Here is a 21,294-nt window from a genome sequence, read left to right on the forward strand (position 1 = left end):
GATCACCAGTTGAGGTACCCTGTGGATGAGGCTGCAAGCGTAGTCGTAGTCGTAGGTATATGGGCGGGACGAGGCTGAAGATGGAGGAGCGGAGACAATACGGAGACAATCCGGAGACAGACGGAGACATGCGGAGGGATTTTGAACGCGGCGAGTCGGGGACAAATTAGCCGAAGTGGAGCCGGGGACCCGCAGTGCCGCCGCCTTTAACTGTTTGTCGCTTGTATGAAGCCTGGAAGACTTTCCCTTTGTTCCTGATTTATCTTCCCTTGTCCTTTATGTCATCAGCACTACCTCGTACTCCCTTTGTACCCTCTAAGCTGTCTGCTGGTGAACGACAGGCTCTGAATGTCTCAGTGACCGGCGTACACTGACATGTCACCTACTTCACATCTGTCGCGCGCTTGGTATCTGTTAGATTCGCCCCTCCAATCCATGCACCTCTTTGGCCTTGTTTCGTAGCCTGGTGTGGGTTTCATCTCTTCGCTACTTTCTACATCTCCATCCTCTCTGTCAGGACTGCGACCCCGGTAGGAAACAACCATGGCATCGCCCGCTATCCATCCGAGTAAGCCCTCGGGTTGGGTGGATCCTCGACAGTCAGGAGACTATCCCATCATCCTGGGGGACAGCTTGAAGGCCGATGCGAAGGCACAGGACATGTTTCTGAACATTCGATATAATTGGCAACCTAAATCTGGCTTCGACAACATAAGTCGTGAGGGTCGACTGACAAAGGCCGGTGGTGGTGACGACCGATACCACCTCGACATATTATCTGATGGAGGTGATTCTTCCGCCAAATACCACTATGTCGGCAACAAGTCCGCGTCGCATGCGGGAGAACCATCAGAAGGGCCACCTGAAGACCAGCAGCCGACAAGATCCCTAGCGCTCGTCTTCGACCAGTCCAAGTCGGCCTTTGTGCTAGAAGCCATCTCGGCATCTCTGGACATGAACCTGAAAGCCGCACCGGGCATAATGTCGTCCAAGGACGCCCGGGAGCTGCCACAACTCCCACCACCGGGCCATGGCCACCAGTCGTCTACAAAACAGCCAGCAGCGGCAGCAGCAGCAGCAAACGGAGGACACGCAGCAGCTCCATCTTCATCGGACGATGAGACACCCCCGGATCCTTCCAACCCCTACGACTTTCGACATTTTTTGGCAGAGGCGCGCGAAAATCTCGAAAAGTCAACAACCGCCGCACCGGGCAATCGGACGCCCGTTCCAGGCGGTAATCGGACTCCTATCATGAGTGGAACATCTACGCCTGTTCCCCCAGGGAATAGATTCTTACCTACAACGCCACAGTCCCGACCAACCTCAGTAGTGCCAGCCGGAGCCTCTAAAGCATCATCATCATCATCTCAACAGCGCAAGAAAAAGGCGGCCGAAGACCTACCTCGAGGAGGGCCCGGGCCAGGTCGCGACCGTGGTGCACCGGCTACTACCACCAAGACCTCCTCCGGTACCAAACGAGACGGACCCAAATCAAGCCATACCCACCAACCGCTCAGCAAAGCGCGCATTTCCGACTCTGACGATGAAGACGACACCGTCGAAGCGCCGGTCACTAGAGGGGTCGTACCTCCTCCTCCTCCTCCATCTAACAAGCCACCAAACACCACCACCACCACTGCATCCAAACCAAACCAAGCAAAGAAGGACAAGGCCGGAAAAGGCCACACGCGCAACGTCTCGGACAACATCGGCAGCTCCCCGCACATCATCATCAACGACGACGACGGCGACCTGGAAATCGACATGGGCTCCCCGCCACCGGACACCGCCCGGTTTAGGAGAGGCAGAGTGGATCCCGAGATGTTTAGGAGTCACACCGCGACACCGATTGGCGGGCTGAGTTCCAACACCACTGCGCGGTCCGCTTCGAGACCCGTTTCTAAGCCGCCGGTCGAGGAATCACCCGCTAGAGGTCGTACTGGGAGGGATAGAGATAGAGACAGGGATGTCACGATGAAAGATATCGAAGCCGCCTCATCTCCAGACGCAGACGAGGATGAAGACGTCGAGGAATTCGAGCTGGGCTCTCCGCGGGAGAAAAGCATGCCTGTCCCGCTTCCGAACAGGGGCGGCGCCATCCGTGATGATGACGATGACGACGACGCCATGTCCGAAGACGATGGCCGACAAAGTCGCCAACCACGAGAACAAACACAGATTCATGACCACCACCACCACCACATCCAACCCCCGCCCACACCGCCCGCTCCGGAACCAATCGCCCACAACGACGACGACGACGAAGACCTCCTGGAAGCGGCGCTCGAGGCGGCGCTGGAGGAAGAGGACGAGAATGAAGACACCGCGAACAACAGAGGAGGCATTGGGTTGGGCATCGGTATGGCGACGGGACCGGCAACGGCAGCGGCAGCGGCAGCGAATGGAGATGATGAGAGCGAGGTTAGTGAGGAAGAATGAGCTATCTTAACCCCAATCGACTCCAAGGGGGAATGCGCCGGACCGGATTTCATACAGGGCGCAGGCCACAGGGCGCAGGCCGCAGAAGCCAAGACAAAAAAAGGGGGAAAGAAGGCGTGCCTTGCTTGAACGCCTTTTGGACGGGCCTTTTCATATCCCAATCTTTCTGGTGATTGGGGAGGATAAAACTCGGTATATTTTTGGGGGAGTTTTAACTATTGGCTCTCTGCAGTTCGCTCTTCCAGCGTCGTGCACGAATGCGAATGAGTTAGTCGGCAGAGAAAGAGAAAATAAGCCACGAAAAATATTTGATATCGATGATGGAATGTCTTCACTTTTTCATACTAGGCACGGAAGCAGGGGGTAAAAAGGAAGATCAGAACGAGTTTCTCCAAATGTAGAGGGGAAAAGGAGTACCTTGTGTCGCTGGGAGCAGGACCCGGTTTTTCTTTCCACGTAATATGCCTCCCTACCTATCTTTCTTTCTTGCGTAGAACCGAACAAGTATGAACTCGGCGAAAAGAAGCTATTGTGACCCGCACAGATAAGACCACCACCAAATGCCAGGTTCAAATAGACTGACTGGATTCTCTCCCCTCGCTCAGACCATATCCAGGATCCAAGCACTTTGTCCGTCCAGGCTCACACCGGCCATGCTGCGATTCAGAGCCTCGGCCGGCTTCTGGCCCAACCAGACGGCCTCGCTGCGATCCATGCCTTCCTGGACGTCCCAACCCTCCGTACCCACGGCATAGATGACCCTGCCATGTAGGTACTTCTCGCGCATACCCCGCTCGTGGCCCTTTTCATACCATACGCCGCCACCGCTGGCGATGCCGCTCCCGCCCGTGGCGTCTCCACCGTGGATGTCCGGCGTGGACGCGTTGGTGGCAACCACCCCGACGACGACGCGGGCAACGTCCTCAGGCCGATCGGGCGGCAGCTGCACTGACATGCTCCGGCCGCCGGACTGGGCGACGGCGCGTGGGACCATGACATTCGTCACAACCGCGTTGATGCGCACGCCGTCGCGCTCCGGGTCCGGGTCGACGTTGGTCCAGAGACTGCGCACAAGCCCCAGGATTGAGTGTTGCGTCACTTGGTAGATGGGCAGCTGCGGAGTTTCCTTGAACGCGGCCACGGATGTGAGGAAGGTCAGACTGCGGTCGTGCATGCCCGGCGAGGCAGGAGGCTCGGGTTGCGGTTTAGAATAAGGGTTCACAATCGGTTTCTTGGTGCTGCTCTTGGATTTGGGTGAGTATTTCAGATACGCCAGTGCAATTCGCGCAAACCGGATGCTTGCCGTGATTATGTCTGCCAGCCCCGTGGGTTCTGTCGCGACCTCGTCGTAAGCCATCTTTGCTGTCTTATTGATCCCGGCTCGGTCTTCAAACCAGCCCTTCTCGCCCGCTCCCACCGGGCATGCTTGGCCGCCATCATCACCCACCCCGAAGATGGCGTGGTCGACCCGGCCGTACATGGTGATGGCGAGCTTGAAGAGGTCCAGCATGTCAGAGTACCTTGTCATGTCGCATTTGTTGAAGTGAATTACATGCGGCGGGCCTAAGGAGGAGATGAATTTGCGAGCCTGGTCACTATTCGTGTCGCCAAAGATCACGCGGCAGCCGGCCGAGTGGAATTGGCGTATTAGGCACTGACCCGTTTGACTGGCGCCATTGGTGACGACGATCACCTTGCCGTGAAAGGATTCCTTTGGCAGGGGCGGTGGTGTGAAACGGCACGGATTAGAAGCAAAGATTTGAGGGACAGAGGACATAGACTGGGATTTCTTGGTTCGTGATGTGAATGGGTTTACGGGTGCAATTGTTGAAGAGGCATTTGGTTTGAGGGGAGAGGGAGAAGTCGTTGCTGAAGGAGCTGGGACCTGATTCGACGCGGATGGAGGTGCAACAGAGGACGGTGATTTTGGTGAAGACAAGGGGGTTGCAACATCAGGGGATGTCACTGAATTGACTATGACCGTGGGAGTGGTCGCGGCGTCTGGAGGGGCGACTTGAGAAACTCGTTTTTTCTTTTTGGGGGCGGGTGTTTGGACGGGCGTTTGGACGTCTGGCCTGGGCGGTTCATCTGGTACAGAGACAGGCTGCTGTTCCTTTTTAACAGGAGTTAGATCAGCCTCGAGCTCGAAAGTGTGAGGAGTTTTGGTGACGGTCTTTCTCCGGCGGGTGGGTTTTCCAGAGTCGTCAGTGGTAGCGGCGTCGCCAGCGGCAGGAATGTCCAGTCGCGGAGCAGATGGCGGGGGTGAGCCAGATTCTTCTTCTTTGGTGGCAGTCGGCATGATGCTTCGTATAGGAGAGGTGGTATCTGGGGTCTTGGAAGTCTTGGATACCTGGCGAGAAATGCCTTCACCATTCAGGGTGGACGAGGCCTCACTGGCCCAGGGATTGGGCGAGACGGATTCACTAGACTGAGAGGTGACATCCAGCTGGGAAGCCACGTCGAACTCGCTGCCTGAACTGGTTTTGGCGGCTTTCTTACGCAGAGTGTCTTTCATGGCTGGCGGCAGGCGTTATCGAGGGGGAGGACAGCGAGCTGCCAGGGCAACAGGAAAGTGGCATCAGGGAGGTCACCTAGAGGCTAGAGGTCAACGAGGGATCGGGATCAGGTTCAGGTTCAGGCTGGTAACAGGTTCAGGACCCAGATGCCGTAGCGTGGCAACGGGTTGTGGGGTTGTGCAGGTTGTCAAGGTTGTGCAGCTGGATTGCAGCTGGTGCAGCTTTCAAGTTGTGGCAACTGATAGCGACGGGCATGTCGATCAATTTGAGGGGAAGAAAAGGCGCTCTCGATCGAGTTGTATGTACCTCGTATCTACGAGAACATGACCTGATCAAAGGGATGACTGAGCAAGCAGATGGTGACGAGCACCCCAAGTGATGGTTGTTCTGGAACTTGATCTCATGGGAAGCGAGAAACAGGCTAATTGCCCATTGGAAAGATGGGATGCAACCCACGAGGAATTCATGGATCAATTGCTGAGAAGGAGCTGAGAAGGAACAAGTCAAGGCCCCCGATTTGTTCGCTTGATCTGCCGCCTCCCGTTCTTGGGCACCGATACCACCTGGCGAACTGGGCATCCTTGCACCTTACTGTACCAGCACGGCTACGTGTACCGTATGTCTTCAGAACTCGGAGGAGAGAAGCTGGCACGGGGAATTCCTGATCGAAGAGCAAGTTCCACTGTTGCACAGTTCATACAATACTTCATCTCGCACTCATCGGTGGGTTGCTGCTATACTTAATGTACATCTTTATCCCTTCCCCTTCCTTTGCCTTTCCTCTCACCTCACCGGCTACTCCTACTAACCACCTCCCTCCCTCGCTACCTAGGTACCTAAGCTGCTAAGCTAAGTTGTGGCCTGCGTCCCTCCCACGTGCGGAATACGGACCCTCGCCCACGAGCCCCTCCTTCACCCGCTAAACAGCACAAAATGTACCTCGTATCCCCCGACCCCCGTATAATCGACTCAATGGCTCAAGTTATATGATAATCGCAATCGTCCATCTCCGCGTGCACACTTGAGAACCACTCTACCAGCCGTTGCCACTTACTCTAGTCAATCATGGCGCCGATAGTGTCATCTCGACTTCTTCCCTTTTCGCTTCTTTTATTTTCAACTGTGAACTCGAGGGATACGTGACATGGGTGAAGACGAAACTACAGCCTCTGAGACCGCCTCCCCCTCAGCGTCCCGGCCAACTTACTCGCGCGACCAACTCGCCACATACGTCTCGAAATGGATCGCACCTTCAAAGGACTATACTCTCGAGACGCTCGAGGCCGAGATCGAGGCAGACCCCCTTGCGGCTCTGTCGACCCTGCAACTTCGGCAGATGGCCTTCAATCCCTGGGGAAACATCGCGCTGCATTATTCGTGGCACCGCGTCCTGTCACTCGACCATGAGGCCTTGTATCACAAGCTCGTCGAACGAGGGTTGGGTGGCTACTGCATGGAGAACAACGCCTTCTTCAGCACCGTACTGAGGTCTTTGGGCTACAGGCTGTATGTCACAGGCGCCAGAGTCAGTCTCGCCTTGAGTGGTGATTCGGTGGATCCGGAGGGTTTTGCTGGCTGGTATGCCTGTTGAAGAAGCTTTTCCTCTTGGTCCTTGGGATGCCTGTATCGTGACTGATTTCACTGCGTCGACAGGCAGCATGAAGTCATCATCGTGATCATTAATAATAGGAAGTATCTGGTATGTTTCGATTTGGGCTCCTTTGCAGCGACCACACTAAACGCCCGCATATGACACAACCCTTTCCCTAACATTCCAATACAGGTCGACGTCGGTTTTGGGAGTACCTCGCCTGTCCACGCGATCCCTTTAGACTACGACAACCCGGGGCCCTACGAATCCGTCCCCGGTGCGCAGGTCCGCCTTGTCTACCGACCCATCGCCTCCAATACGGATCAATCCCAAAAGCTGTGGGTTCTCGAGACGCGCAACAAAACCGAACAGAAATGGCAAGGCGGCTACTGCTTTGCCGACCTGGAGTGGCTGCCCATGGACTTTGAGATCATCAACTACCGCACCAGCCAGGACCCGGCGAGCTGGTTCACGCACCGTCTTGTGCTGGTACGGATTCTCGTGGACGAGGAGACGAGGACGAAAGCTAGAGGGACCGTAATCCTGTCGGGGACGGTCTTTGAGAGGAGGATTGATGGAGGACCCAAGGAAGTTGTACTGGATGCGAAGTCGGAGAAGGAGCGAGTCCAGGGCCTGAAGACGTGGTTCGGCATCGAACTCACCCCGGACGAGCAGAGGGGCATTTCTGGCACCGCGGCCGAGATCCAGAAGCCATTCAGCGTGTAGATTAGACACATGGGTATCAGTTGACTGCGATGGGTTCGCTTTGTTTCTACCCACTTTCCAGTACATTTGGACATGGAACAGAGGGTATCAAGAACTGCGCTCTCCCGTGCCTCCTCATACATACACACATAGACCTTGTAAGCTTGCCGGCCAGCTGTCTTCTGCCTCGATAGGGAGTGAAGGGTGAGCATTGATCAAACTCGAAAATCAAGTGATATCCCACCAACTACTCCACCAACTCCGGCTTCTCCTTCTTCTTCATCTGGGCATTGGAAGTATTCGCCCTATCGCCATCCTCCGCGCTGTCCTCGCTGGTCATTCTCCTCCTGCGTCTGCGCCGACTCCTCCGCTTCTCCCCCATCCTCCTCCCCCTCCTCCTTCTTCCGCCTTCCTCATCGCCGTCCTCCGGCCCACTCCCACTCCCACTCCCGCCCCCATCACCCCCTTCCTCCCAACCCAGCATCTTCTCCCTCCTCCACGCCTCCCTCCTCTCCTCCTCGGCCTTGAGTTTCCCCTTCCACCTCCAAAAGAAGTAAATCCCCAACACGACCCCCGTGAGCCCCAGACTGACGACCCAGAAGATCCAGATGTAACTACTCACCCGGGGCGGGGAGGTGGTCAGGTCGAAGAAGTTCATCGACACGATCGCGGCCACGAAGGTCGCGGGTAAGAAGATCATTTGGAGGAAGGACATGGTTTTGTTGGAGTCGGCGTCTTCGCGGTTCGAGTCGTTGTCGCGGAGGGAGATTTTGCCTTTGATCTAAATTTTTTCCTCAACAAGGCCATGGGACATGTATGTGATTAGCCCAAAAATAAATAGATAAATTGGATATATACTAGAGAGGATCTATTAGGGTTGGCGGGCGTCGGCGTGTTTGAAGCACGTAGACCATAGCATATGGGGAGACATCCGGAAGCAAAAAGTAAGGAGAAATGAACCAATGGATCAGACTGGTGGGAAAGGTCGGTCCCCCAAGGGCCAGTGGGAAGGGAAAGGAGAACAACAAGAAAAGGGGGAAAGAAGCTTACAAAATCCAGGGCATCGCTCGTCCTCGACTGCAAGTACTGGCACGTCGACAGGTTATTGTCGATCAAGTGCGAAATGTTCATCAGCTTCTCCTCCATGTGCGGGTTCGTCTGGTGCACATATAACCTGTACGACGTGACCGTGCCATCATCCCTTCCCGCGCGATTGTCCCACTCCCTCAAAAAGATCTTTTGTTCGAGAAAATCCATGGTCTCGAGCAAAAACTTGGCGAGAGATTGCAAAAACTCCAGGGATCGGCGCAGGTACTGCAGCTGCGTGGTGATGGTGTCAAACTGCTCGAGCGAGCCGATCTGGGCGTCGCGCGACAAGAACTCAAAGTGCCCGACCTCGACGCACAACCGGTTGACCTCCCAGGCCGCATGGTCAAAGAAGATGTTCAACAAAATCACGGGCACGTGCAAGGGATGCACGTACCACTGCTGAGAAGCCCGCAGGAGCCTGCGTGAGACGTCCCCGACCGCCCAGTCTGTGAGACCGTCGAGCAGGCAGCGGGTCTTGCCGTCGCGTAGCGAATGCGACATGGCAAAGGACCACAGGAAAGGGTCGTCGCGGCGCGGGTTGTACGTCGACTTGAGCGATCGCCGGGAAGCGGTGCGCCCGCCCTTGGTGTCGGTCAGGTACTTTGTTCGTCGGGCCGGGCGGAGGACGAAGGGGAAATGGATCACCAGTCCTGGAGACGGTTCAGTTCGGCCATCTTTGTGTGCGGAACGAGTCTCATATTCCTCAGCTTCGAGTATGGTACATACCCATTCGCACCGCTCTGGGCGGCTCGACTTCAAAACTCCAGACCGTCTTGCGCTGGAAATTGCCCACTTCGCGCGCGTTCAGCCTCATCCAGGTGTATTCGCGATTGAGATCCCACTGATGGACCAGTTCCTGCACGTCCTCGGCCAGAAACGGGAGATAGTTGATCTGTCGATCCCCTGGTGGGTTCATGTCGTCGTGCTTGGCCGTCTGGTTGGCCCCCAGCGCCGGCCGCGTGCACAAGAGTCGAAGAGCCAGACGGCTCCCGCGTGGTGGTATCGCGGGGTGATACGCCTCAAACAGGTCCGGGGGAAGTCTCCGCGACGCCGGGTAACTTCGATCCACAATCTGCGCGCCCCGGCCGGCCGTTTCCCATATGTCGATGGTCTTGGCTTCGAAGAGCGAGGATCGGTCCGTCTTGTTGGGGTCCTTGTAGGCCGTGTTCTCGTCGTCGATGGTCGCGAGGAGAGACACGCGGATGGGATCCACCACGAACTCCTCCACGCCGTCATGGACGGGCTCCGTCGACTCACTCATCCTCTCTCTCAATGTCTAGCTGCTATGATTAGAGCTGGGGGACAACGACCAGAATGCCGCAGTTAACAGAAACTCTCATCCGCGAGAGGGCGTGTTGTCGGTGCGCGATCCATCAGCGGCAGGCCATCACTGCAGGGAACGTCCATCGCGATCACAGAGGTGACAACCAGATCGTCCATTTTTAAGACTCCTCGCAGCTGAGTCGCACAGCTGGGCGACGGTGTCGCGCAAAGTCAAACTCGCCCCTGTCAAGGCCGGTCTCAGCTGGGCCCAAAGCTGGTCTCGACGCAAGCCACAAAGGAGACCCTTGCGCGGGGCCACCAACAGATTTCCACCGTCGATATTTACCTAGCCAAGATAAAAGTTCCGCCCTAGAACAGTGGTACGGTGGGCTACGAAACGCTAAAGGCGTAGGGATCATTGGGGTGTGCCCCCATACCTACCTACCTACCTCGCTACCTAGGTAAGGTAGCTAGGTACAGGTACGGAAGAGGCCTCTTAATATATGTGAATGCCAAGGCTCTAACCTATTTTGGGGGATGCTCTAGGATTAATACAACAATAGTGGCCTGCAGGATTGGTCAACAGATAAAAGTCGTGCCGATCACACACGTCGGCCTCAAATGGAAGGCGTTTTCAGAGGATCGAATTCATTTTTATCCATACATTGAGCCTATGCCCACGCGCCTTATGGTGTCGCTTAGGGAGAATACGTGGTGATAGTAAATGCGTGACTGGGCTGCCGAAAGAGCTAAGATAACCAAAGGGAAAATAAGGCGATACTACCAACTGGGTGCTTTGTCCGTCAAGCCCCAGTGGAATGATAGATGGAGGTGACCTCAGAGGAATTGAGATAATTTCGTCTGGAAGAATGCGCCGTATCCAAGAGGCTGCTCAAAGAATAATATCAGGTATGGGGTTTGGTGGGATGGATAAGTCACTTGTATCATCGTGCTTTGATTGATGAGTCTTTAAAAAGCCATAGTTCCGAGTGGTATGTTCCCAACTAGTCAAGTAGCCGCCATGTCTCAACACTTCATTGACCTCTCTCTGTGCGCGCGTAGTTGATCGTTTGGGCGGCGCAACCCCGAGGATCAAGATCTGAAGAATCACCCTGACTTGATCGGAGCCTGTACGCAAATGTCTTCCTTTGCAGGCTTCGATGGCAGCACGATTCCCGTCCGTGACTTTGCGAAGTTTTGATGGCATTGGGATGGCATTCAAGGCTGAGAACCACCCTCAGGGCTTTGCGTGGAGCCTTGTCTTCTAGCCCGACTAGGAATGTCCATTTCCAAACATTGGTGATTGAGAATTATGTGCCTATGTGAACTGACCAAATTATTCGATATCCAACTGCTAAACGCTAATTTCAGGGTCGGTCCAAAATCTCTTATCTCTTCACTCTGTCGAGGAGTGCTCATTCGGAGGAAGATGAAATTTCCAGGTGTCATATGGTGCGCATTGAGTATATCCAGTAGGTGCTCGGACACCGCGGATGGAACCGCCTCCATCGGCTCTCTGAAGGGTTTTGTGCCTGCAGTGGATGACATGGTCATAAGAAATCAACTCGGTGATGAGCGGCTGTTGATTCCTCATCGATCGGACCAGCTTCTCCCAAGCATAGATGCAGTGGGTCACATGGTAGTCTTGAGCGACATAGACCGCATCGTGTTCGCCCTTTCTCATTTCCTCCAGTGTATAGATACGGCTCGCAGACGGGTCAGCGTACCAGGTCCAGTTGCCAACCTCGAGGAAGCGGTTTGAAAGGCTTTCGTCGAAACACGCTGCCGGTGTCCAGAGTTGCATCATCACGTCAAAGATGCAGCCTCGTTCTCTTGCTTCGTCGGGGGTATATCCGCAGTTCTGGATTTCTTCTTGTGGCGGGGTCGAGTCATCGGAACCCTCGGTGGATTTTATCGAGTCATCATCAACGAGGGGGGTTGGTGTTGCAGCAACCGAGGTGCTGGCCAGGGTGGTGCTGGCAACAACTGCGGCCGCGCTGGTGGTTGAGGCCGAGAGGGCATCAGATGTGGAGGTAGGGTTGTGGGAGACAAATACAGAAGATATCAGGGAAAAGATGGCGACGATGATGGCAATGAAAAGTGTGCCGGTCGCGACGGAGAGACAGAAGGATTGCTTGCCCCAGCCTGCTCTTGATTGACTCTTTTCGGAGAGTGGGAAGGATTCGTCGTTGGTGGAAACAGAGCGGTAGTGGTTGTTGAGGCCCATTGTTGCGACGTAGGCCAGTTGCCGGAATTCCTGCAGGTACAGGGTTGTTCTGATCGGCGCCGGCGGGTTTGCGAGAAATCGGGGCAACGGTCAACTAGGAGGGATGAAAAAGAGAACAAAAGGAGATAGGAAAGAAAACGAATGTGAATGTCGCAGATGCAACGTGATACAGAAGAAGATTGTCAGTGACAAATTAACCAGCTGGGCCAGCGGAAGAGGATGTATTATCGAAGGGACACAGGGTTGGGGGAGGGGAGGGCAGTGTTTTCATAGCATCTCGCGTCGAGGGAGCCACGAGCTGAGGGTTTCAACGGCGCTCATCTCGATCCCAGTCCGGAGCATTGCATCAGGGCTATCAGAGAATCAGGAAATCAGGGGCAACAGCGCCGAGCCACCAGCGCCCAAAGTTTAACTGCGTGTAATAACAAGCAACAAAATCCAGGCGATGGCGTGAGGCACAAGAGGGTGGCAACCTCCCTAAGCCCCCCTCCCCCCCCCCAAGCCTCTAAGGCCCCAAGCCCAAGGGGGAAGTGACCCTGGTGGCCGCCCCGAAGCCGCCATTGGCAATGGTGCAATAGCACGCAACAGCCCACAAAGGCCTGGCTAATAATGGGCACCAATCCGCCACATTCGCTTGATCTCTTTCATTATTTCATGCCTACGGAGATAGTCATGAGATGGAAATTGCTGTATCGATTAATATTCCCACTTTCCCCTGCTCTGGCTTTCATCCACTCTCACCTGACTGTTGTCTCTGATTGTGCTGTGCAAGACACTCGAATGGGGGGGCATTATAACATCATCCTACCTGTCAGCAGCGAATGCTGATGCTCTTCTCACACACAGAGCAAAAAATCAACTCAGCCTCAAACCTGACCTATCATGGGTGAGGTCACATAGATGGCCCAACTTGCTCGCTAACCGAGCCTCCCGTGGCCGGTCTGTCACGAACTGGCTGTGCTTCATATCCTGCTCATACAAGAGCCCAAGGACTCCGTATCCATATCCCTTTCTTCTACCCTGTTGCCATGTTATCCCAGAAGAATGGGATGGAGCCAATCTTCATCTAACCATCATCCACCTTCCCCATAATCGTCATATCTGATCCAGGCATCCAACCTTTCTTCTCTGTTCCCGCTGTACCTCGTACTTTTGCTTATCACTAGGCTGCACAATTACTCCCCGACTCACCTCGGCCAATGGACTTGATTCCGGTATATTCCAGCCACAACTTGCCAAGCCACAGACAGCTTCTATTCCTCTTTCGCAAAGTCCAATCCGCAGGCAGAAACCAAAAAGGCCAATCGTATTCGTAGCATCAACCAATCATGCCATCATTCCAATGCGTCCATCACTTGACGGTTGAGGCGTCAATGCCCTGTTCGTGGTCATCGCGAAGCATATATATGTCGAGATTCCTGCCGTGGATGTGCTCTCGAACAATGCTAACTGCAGGGTATTTATAAAGCTCACTCTCAGTATTGCTCGCGACCTCTTGCGCTTGCGACCACGACGATTCATTCTCCAAGCCGACGACAAATACAAATTCTTCTGTATCTTCCTCCCACTGACGACGTCTCTCCTAGAATGGGGAAACTCAGAGCTGCCACATCTCCCCCTAATAGAGGTGCATCGAGCACATTCCCGCGAATGGAACCTCCACCTCCCTATGAAGAGTCCTCTCGTTCCACCTCGGCCCATAGTAACGACCGATTGCAAGGAGGGGAACCTCCTCAGCCACAGACTGAAGCCCAGCCAGCGGAAGCCCAGCCAGCTGCGTCACTGCCGCAGCCAGGCCAGCAGCACGCTGCGCCCGCGTTGAATGAGCCAAGTCAAAAGAGACAGGTCGAGGAGGGCTGTTGCACATTTGGAAATGGCGCGTCAGGGTGTATGGTGGTTGGCGACCATGCGGAAGGGTGCTTAAATTATGGCAATTACGCCCAAGGATGCTTGAATTATGGCGATAACACGGATGGATGGTATGGAGCCCGATGATTCTACGTTTTTCGCTTTCTGTGGACGTATCGCCGGGTGTTTGCGCAAAAGGGTGCGTGTCTAGATTGGACCCGACGCTGACATTTCTTTCTCTTAGCATGAACTACAAATCAAGAGATGGATGCTTGCTTTGGAATGCCACCGGCGGCGGGTAAGCGACGGTCCCTCGCAAAATGTCTTTTTCGGCTGTCTTCACTCGTCACCTACTAACCATCAGATACTAGATGCCTGAATTTTAATACGAACAAACAAGGATGTTGTCAGTTCGGCTGACACCATAGGCTGTTACCAAACGAGCTTTTACGAGACTTTGGAGGCGACGTCATCTGTCATGGACCGGTGCTTGCGAGATATTCGTGGCATTGGAATAGCAAGGTGTTGTGGAGTTCTATCAGGTTCAGATGTGATACCACCCTGAGGTATGCAGTGTGAATATTCGTTCTGTATCAGCTGGAGACCGCTCTTCCACGGGATTTGTCGTCCTTGCACAAAGTCGAACTATATGTTGTTCTGTCTTCTCGTCTCCAGGCGAGCCAAATATACAGGGAGCACGATGTCCCAATGGCCAATACGAATCCACGTGGAAGTCTCGTCCCCAGCCAAGGGCATATGAAGCCGTCGCGCTCCACGCTTACGAGGATGTATCAGACCGTGTCAGTCTGTGAGGTTTACAGTCATTGCTTTTGACAGACCTTTTGAAAATCACGACGGCCGACTATTCGATTCTACGAGGTACTGCAAGGGCGACTTGTACTCGGAATAGACAGCCTTGGAAGTCATGCGTCTACTCCACACACAAAATCACTACCTCGTGCAGTTCGAAGACTTTCCCGACAATGATGTTGCCCTGATATACCGTCTTATCACATCGACGAGACGAGAGAGGTTGAACCCAGTAAGGACAAGACTGGAGTTCGTTCATGGTCGGGTGGCCCGAATTTCGTCGTGTCCATACCTATGCAGTGAGACGCAAAAATTCCATGCAGGCGGTTGGGTCGTATTCCTCATTCTTACTGCGCCCTTTGCCTGACGAGATTAGATGCCAAATGAATCAAGCCTTGTATTTTTGCCGAAACCAGTGCACTCGCCTGCATGCCATGTCACCACGAGCATTCGGTACCTCTGTATGGAATGTGCGTGGACTACTTAAACACCTAACGGGGTACTAGGTACAGTACGCATGCATGCATGCATGCATGAATGCAGACTTTCATCCTTCCCGCCCAACCCAGCACCCTGAACCACGACTGAGTCAGTAGATATCAATGCCCAATCCAGCACTGGCAATCAGCCATCCACACATACACTGTGTACCCGGTCCCCAATCCGCAACGCATGCAGAGTCGGATCGGCTAAACCACCTCGTTAAGTCACCAACCTACTGCTGTACCTTATCTACTACTGTACAAAGCTACATACGCGCACTATGATGTGGTACCACACACTCTCCGCCCCGTCAGCACTGGCCGACACGCGTGACCCGCACCGACTACCCAGCCAGGCAAAAAAACAGGTCGTACCGACAACGTAAAGTGGGAGATGGATTTCCTGGGGCATACATACCAGCCACGACCCAGGGGGCCTAAAAACCGGCCTTTGCTTGTCCACCACCTAGGCCGGGGTAAGCAGGTACCAAAAAGACTAATAACTTCAATTCTACCTCGGACGCCGCGCGGAGAGAGAGACCAAAAGGGACAGATAGACAGGGGTTGTGATATTCAGTACAGGTTGATTCGAGCGCGGGAGGTGTGTGTATTCGGTAGTTTACTCGGTATCTATCGATTCAAGACGATACGTTAATTCATAAAGGGTTCGATTGTTTACGAGATACATCAGCTCGCTCGTCGCCCAGGGTGGATTATAAAGATACTCGGTCCCTCGTCCCCACTATCTTGAACTCCATCAACACCGGTGTATACTCGTCGGCAACATCCTGAAACTAGGAGGTACGGTGAAATGGCCTCGTCTTCATACGACTATGTAATCGTCGGAGGCGGCGTGGCCGGACTCGTCCTGGCGTCGAGGCTCTCCAAACTACTGCCCCCAACAGATAACAAACGAATACTCGTGCTCGAAGCGGGCACGGACCCTTCCACCACGGATCACATCCTAACAAGCCAAGGCTTGCATATAGCCCGCGAATCGCCTCATTCCTATCAGCTCTCCATCTCGCCCAACCGCCACCTCAACGGACGAGGCGCGACTGTGCCGGTCGGCAAAGCGCTGGGTGGAAGTGCGGCGATCAATGGAGGTGCCTGGACGAGGGGACCGAAGAGCGACTATGACCTGTGGGCCAAGATAGTCGGCGACGACAGCTGGGGGTATGATGCGCTACTGCCATATATGAGAAGGGTGGAGAGCATGGTTGTGCTAGAGGGCGTGGTGGAGAAGGATGAAACCCAGCATGGATACGATGGACCCTTGAAGCTCACTCCGATACGATCGCTGTGGCCGGCAAGAAAGTATCCACTCAGGGAGTCCGTCCAAAAGATGTGGGAGGAAGCCGGGGTCAAGTACATCCCTGACGGCAACGCGGGGGATCAGAATGGACTGGTCGAATTTGTCGAGGTCTGGGTCAACAGCGCCAGACAGCTGCCGAGCAAGATACTCGATCTGACGAAGGTGGATGTTCGAACCATGAGTACGGTGCAGCGAGTCACTTTTGGGAGTGTCCAAGGACAAGACCAACCCGTTGCCAATGGCGTTGACCTGGTCGGCGGCGAGCATGTCGTCGCGAACAAGGAGGTCGTTGTCTGCGCCGGCGCGTATCATACCCCTCAAATCCTCATGCTCTCCGGTGTCGGTGACCCTGCTGAGTTGGCAAAGCACGGCATAAAGACCATTGCCTCGAATCGCGAGGTGGGAAGAAACCTCGCAGATCACTTGGGCATGGGAATTACCTGGAAATTGAAACACCCTGAAAAGGGTTTGTCCATCGGATCGCCTCTATTCGTCGATCCTTCATATTTTTCCGGCTGGCCAATGGATTTTATCGAGTTCGGAGCCTTGGATGAACTGGCAAGACTGGAACCTTTGATCAAGACCCAGGAAGACCGAGATTTGCTGCTTAGACCAGATGCTTCGCACATGGAAATTGCCACGCTGTACGCGGCCATGGGGAAGAGATTCACGGGCCTTGACGCACCACTCGATGGGAGCTATATTAGCACCGTGGTTGCATATCTGACGTCCACATCCAGAGGTTCCATCACTCTGCGGTCAGCGAGCGTCGAGGATCCGCCTGTGATTGACACGAATTTATTCGACACGGATGCGGACAGATTTGGCACACGAGAGTCGCTTCGAAAGGCTGCATCAGTCCATCTCGAAACCGAGGCTGGGAGATCCTTCATATCTCATGAAGTTGCCCCAGAGGGCTACGCGTGTATCACCAAGGCCACCACGGACGAGGAGATAGACAAGCGAATCGCCGAGTTTGGATACAGTTTTGATCATCCAATGGGTAGCTGTGCGATGGGAAAAGCAGTCGATAGCCACTGTCGCGTGATAGGTGTTAGAGGCCTGAGGGTTGTCGATGCGAGTGTCTTCCCGGTCCCGATGGCGTGTCATCCTCAGTCTGTGGTTTATGCGACAGCTGAGAGGGTCGCGGATTGGATTGGTAACGGGGATTAGCGGATCTTCTTGAACGATGTTGGGGAGAAAGCTGTGCTTGATAACCAGGGTGTCGATTCCACAAGCGCTCACCCCACTAGCTTCAAAGCAGCCCAGAAAGATATATTGAGAGTAATTCACACAGCTCTGATCGTTGACGAATCTGATATTGGTCTCCGGGAGGCAACATCTGAGGCAGGACGGGGGGTCGTCGTCGTTCCTGGAGGTGGTGCGTGTGCCGCCGGCGGTGGAGCTGGGGTTTGTGTCGGGGGGTTCGTTGACGTTCGCGGCGTAGGATTCTTATTGTCGGGGGTCGATCCTCTGACCCACAGATCTGGATAATTGATTTCGGAATCGGTTCGCGCTTGGTTGTAAGCCTGTCTGATTTGTTCCATGACCGTATACACATCGTCGTGGCATTCGGGATTCCGGAAGTTCGCCTCTGCATCATCGAATTGGTCCACGACCTTTGCGAGATCGTTGCGGAATTGTCGGGCGCGGTTCGGCTGGTTGCGACTCTTGAAATAGGTGATGAGACCCGCAATCACGGTGTTGGTGGCGCCGAGGAAGATGGTAGCAGTCCGAGCCCTTCTGTCGTTGAAGGCGCCCAGCACGGTAAGAGAAGCCGCAATGAGGATCTGGAGAAAAAGAAGCGAGTTCGAGGTCACCGCCACGAACCAATACTGGAAGGTGTGCCAACGGTAAGCGTCGGTCACGCGTTTTCGCAAGGACCTATATGCTTGGCCATCTGGGAGAAATCGGTCAGTAAGGCTTCAACGGAGTAGGGAAATCTGTATTCGTGGGTTTACCTGTGCCCGCAAGCTCCCCAAAGAATGTAGGCACGATCGGGTGCTGAGGAGGTTGAGGAGGCCGAACTGGCTGATTGCTCGGTGGTTGTGTCACTACGCTGTGATCTCCAGGAGGTGTGTGAGGCGTGGTTGGTGACGGTACATGGCTTGATTCTCCTTTCTCATCTATTGTCGTAGGAATCCTTGGGTCCATCGTCGACGGCAAAGCTCCTGTTGCCGATACTGCTCGAGGGCGAATGCGCAAGAAGTACTGTGAGTTGGGTGAGAGACCCAGACACTTCCAAGCAAGACTGCGTCGCCATTTTGATCAAGTCAAGGAGTGGCAGGTAATGGCCAAATTGGATGTGAAGCGTCAGGGCCAAAGCAATGGCTAAAGCGATGGCTGTGAGATGTTTCTGATTTGGATAGCACCAATAGCCTCAAGACAAGGACGAGTAGGCTAGTTCCTCCAGACGTAGAGGCCCAATCAAGAGATGATCTAGAGATGACCAGCCTTCTGTGGTGTTCTCGTTTGTGACGAGTGTTGATAAATTATCGAAATAGGGAAGGCTGGAAAGGAACCAGCACCGTTAGGCGGCCCTCAGTAGCACCACAACATCCATAGGGCCAACCCCAGGCGCCTACTAACGGGTCGACTGGAGGTTGGCCCCTTCCAAAACGGTCTTGGGGGCACCGGCTTTTGACTGTCTTCTTAGGCAGCAGCGCCAATGCATGTCTGAAGGACCCCATTCGTCAACGCCTCGGGCGCTACCTCCGTTAACCTGTTAGGCAGAAAAACACCCGTGTTTGCTCTCTTAAGTCTGTCACGGGCAACCTACAATCTTCCTCGACCGCGTGCAAATACTACCTGAACACCAATCTTCCCGGTCGCTGGTCTGGGGCTCTTGACTGTACTCGGTAGAATGAACTATACCGAGAGCTCGAACCAGAGTCTGAAGCCAAAATCATCCTGCATCAAGATGGACGAGTGACAGCACTGTGAACACATAGTGAGGTGGGTGAAGGAGCACGCCTGGCGCGCCTGAATTCGCAGGAACTGTTATTGCATTGACTTTATATATACCTAGGTATCCTGTACACCTTGAAAATTGATCACTCCTCCTCTCCCATGCCTTTTTCCCCAGACAGGATCATTCACAATGAGCACCAAAACCGAGTCGGAAAACATCGCCCTCGTGCGCCGCATGGTCACCGAAGTTCAGCAGAACGGCAACTTCGACCTCATTGACGAATCCATCCATCCGGACTGGGTCGACCACACCACCCATATCCCCGGGGCTTCTGTAACTACTCGCGAAGCCGTAAGGACCTCCATCCGTGGACTTCACAAAGCCCTGTCAGACATCAAAGTGGACATCATGCACTGTGTTTGCACCGGCGACGTCGTGGCCACCAACAAGGTCATCCGTGGAAGGCAGGTTGGCGAGTTGTTCGGCCAGCCTGCGTCGAATCAGGTGGTTGAGTTTCGAGTCATGGATTTTATGCGCGTGCACGACGGGAAGCTGATTGAGCATTGGGCTTGTATTGGTCAGATCTCGCAGGTATCACATGGAGATTGAGTCTTCGACTGTGCAAAATCGAAAAGGCAACGACGTCTTGAAAATTGACAGGATGCTACTGTGTTGTTGGCCATTCATTTCATGGCTTTACCGACGTTTTCAGATGCATGAAACCATCGGCAGATGTGAAAGGATAAAAGGAACGACTAGTCATGAAGGAGTCAGAATTGTAGGATGAATGATTATTATTCCGCCATATGATTTCCAGGGTTTGTAGAGTCCATCGACTCTACGGCCGCTTTTCCCTCCATGATATCCATAGTCCATGCAATTGGCCGTTGACCCTGATCCGGATCGGATATACTTGTAGCATGCCTCTGACGTCTAGAAAGGCCACTGAGCCTGCTCAGCAAATTTCTTCCAGGTAGTCTTCTGTGAGCCCGGCACCAAGAATTTGTCGCTCTCTGCCTGGGTCTTCTCGGTTCCTCTGCCGTAGTAACTCCAATCTCGGATCAGCATCATATTTTGTGCTAGCTCCTCTGCGATCTTGTTTCCCATTTTCGCAACAGCCTCGACGGTAGCAGGCTGTTCAACGAATTTGATCTCTTTGCCCTTGAGCTCCGAGAGCGTGTCGACAATTTCCTGAGGGTGCATCCACTCCCCGACACCATGAACGAAGACCCCATTCGCGGCCGATCCAGCTTCGAGGAGGCCCACCGTGAACAAGCCGGTGTCATTCTGAATGTCGATCAAAGGCACCCAGGTATTCTGAGGATTCCATGGGAGACTAAGTGTGAGCACGCTGGTCTTTTCGTTTGGTTTGATTTGGGTTTTGAGGTTGGACATGAAGTATCCCGGCATGTAGTACGAAACCATCATGTCGCCTTTGACCTGCTCGGCATACTCTGCCACTTCAGCCTTTGATTCAAAATGCTCGACCTTGGTGAGTTCGCCGTGGGTCAACTTGGTCACATGTGGCAAGGTTGACCAAACCAAGTGCTTGACACCCGCGGCCTTGCAGGCATCGACCACGTTCTTGCCTTGTTGGATCTCGGTATCTTTGTTCTGCGTCTCCCAATAGTTTGTGACAGCAAAGACGCCGTATGAACCGGCGACGGCAGCTTTCACACTTTCGATATCGTTGATGTCGGCTTTGGCTAGTTCAGCGCCTTTCGAGGCAAGAGCTTGTGCTGCGGGTTTGGAAGTGTCGCGAGTAATAGCACGAACTTTGTACTTGGAAGCCAGGCTAGGGTTGTTGAAGATGGCGGAGGCTGTGCTGCCCCCTTGATTGCCCGTGGCTCCAAAGACAGTGACGATTTTTTGGGCCATCTTGAAGGTATTTCTGAAAGCCACTTTCGGGATATGCAGGCTGTAATATGTGACGTTTGGTTCCTGTAACACAAATATACTTTCGAGGGGACGTGGAGTGTTTGGATGGCTGAGATCTTCTGGGCAAAGAGTCTGCCTTATTCAAGTGAACACGCTCTTATATAGGCAAATCCCTTGGGGAGACTACCATGCAAAAGCTTCCAAGGTTCGTCCTTTC

The 21,294-nt window shown here is 54.0% G+C and overlaps 9 protein-coding genes across 9 annotated transcripts; 4 read left to right on the top strand and 5 right to left on the bottom strand.

Moving 5' to 3' along the window:
* Positions 1–543: 543 nt before the first annotated feature.
* On the top strand, positions 544–2,442 carry Z520_04432 (uncharacterized protein; the record flags this gene model as incomplete). Its single annotated transcript, XM_016774939.1, has 1 exon — positions 544–2,442. One exon carries the CDS (start codon positions 544–546, stop codon positions 2,440–2,442), a length of 1,899 nt encoding a protein of 632 aa, XP_016633919.1.
* A 601-nt stretch (positions 2,443–3,043) lies between these two features.
* Positions 3,044–4,957, bottom strand: Z520_04433 (uncharacterized protein; the record flags this gene model as incomplete). Its single annotated transcript, XM_016774940.1, has 1 exon — positions 3,044–4,957. One exon carries the CDS (start codon positions 4,955–4,957, stop codon positions 3,044–3,046), a length of 1,914 nt encoding a protein of 637 aa, XP_016633920.1.
* Positions 4,958–6,102: 1,145 nt separating this feature from the next.
* Z520_04434 (uncharacterized protein) lies at positions 6,103–7,275 on the top strand (the record flags this gene model as incomplete). The annotated part of the gene is made up of 3 exons (XM_016774941.1): positions 6,103–6,536; positions 6,612–6,657; positions 6,742–7,275. 3 exons carry the CDS (start codon positions 6,103–6,105, stop codon positions 7,273–7,275), a joined length of 1,014 nt encoding a protein of 337 aa, XP_016633921.1.
* Positions 7,276–7,501: 226 nt separating this feature from the next.
* Positions 7,502–9,604, bottom strand: Z520_04435 (uncharacterized protein; the record flags this gene model as incomplete). The annotated part of the gene is made up of 3 exons (XM_016774942.1): positions 7,502–8,035; positions 8,305–8,993; positions 9,070–9,604. 3 exons carry the CDS (start codon positions 9,602–9,604, stop codon positions 7,502–7,504), a joined length of 1,758 nt encoding a protein of 585 aa, XP_016633922.1.
* Positions 9,605–11,002: 1,398 nt separating this feature from the next.
* Z520_04436 (uncharacterized protein) lies at positions 11,003–11,833 on the bottom strand (the record flags this gene model as incomplete). The annotated part of the gene is made up of 1 exon (XM_016774943.1): positions 11,003–11,833. One exon carries the CDS (start codon positions 11,831–11,833, stop codon positions 11,003–11,005), a length of 831 nt encoding a protein of 276 aa, XP_016633923.1.
* Positions 11,834–15,784: 3,951 nt separating this feature from the next.
* On the top strand, positions 15,785–17,461 carry Z520_04437 (uncharacterized protein; the record flags this gene model as incomplete). The annotated part of the gene is made up of 1 exon (XM_016774944.1): positions 15,785–17,461. The coding sequence occupies one exon, from the start codon at positions 15,785–15,787 to the stop codon at positions 17,459–17,461; it is 1,677 nt and encodes a 558-aa protein (XP_016633924.1).
* A 116-nt stretch (positions 17,462–17,577) lies between these two features.
* On the bottom strand, positions 17,578–18,442 carry Z520_04438 (uncharacterized protein; the record flags this gene model as incomplete). Its single annotated transcript, XM_016774945.1, has 2 exons — positions 17,578–18,188; positions 18,250–18,442. 2 exons carry the CDS (start codon positions 18,440–18,442, stop codon positions 17,578–17,580), a joined length of 804 nt encoding a protein of 267 aa, XP_016633925.1.
* A 946-nt stretch (positions 18,443–19,388) lies between these two features.
* Positions 19,389–19,808, top strand: Z520_04439 (uncharacterized protein; the record flags this gene model as incomplete). Its single annotated transcript, XM_016774946.1, has 1 exon — positions 19,389–19,808. One exon carries the CDS (start codon positions 19,389–19,391, stop codon positions 19,806–19,808), a length of 420 nt encoding a protein of 139 aa, XP_016633926.1.
* A 324-nt stretch (positions 19,809–20,132) lies between these two features.
* On the bottom strand, positions 20,133–21,077 carry Z520_04440 (uncharacterized protein; the record flags this gene model as incomplete). Its single annotated transcript, XM_016774947.1, has 1 exon — positions 20,133–21,077. One exon carries the CDS (start codon positions 21,075–21,077, stop codon positions 20,133–20,135), a length of 945 nt encoding a protein of 314 aa, XP_016633927.1.
* Positions 21,078–21,294: the final 217 nt, after the last annotated feature.

The sequence above is a fragment of the Fonsecaea multimorphosa genome, assembly GCF_000836435.1.
Source record: "Fonsecaea multimorphosa CBS 102226 unplaced genomic scaffold supercont1.7, whole genome shotgun sequence".
Taxonomy (NCBI): domain Eukaryota; kingdom Fungi; phylum Ascomycota; class Eurotiomycetes; order Chaetothyriales; family Herpotrichiellaceae; genus Fonsecaea; species Fonsecaea multimorphosa.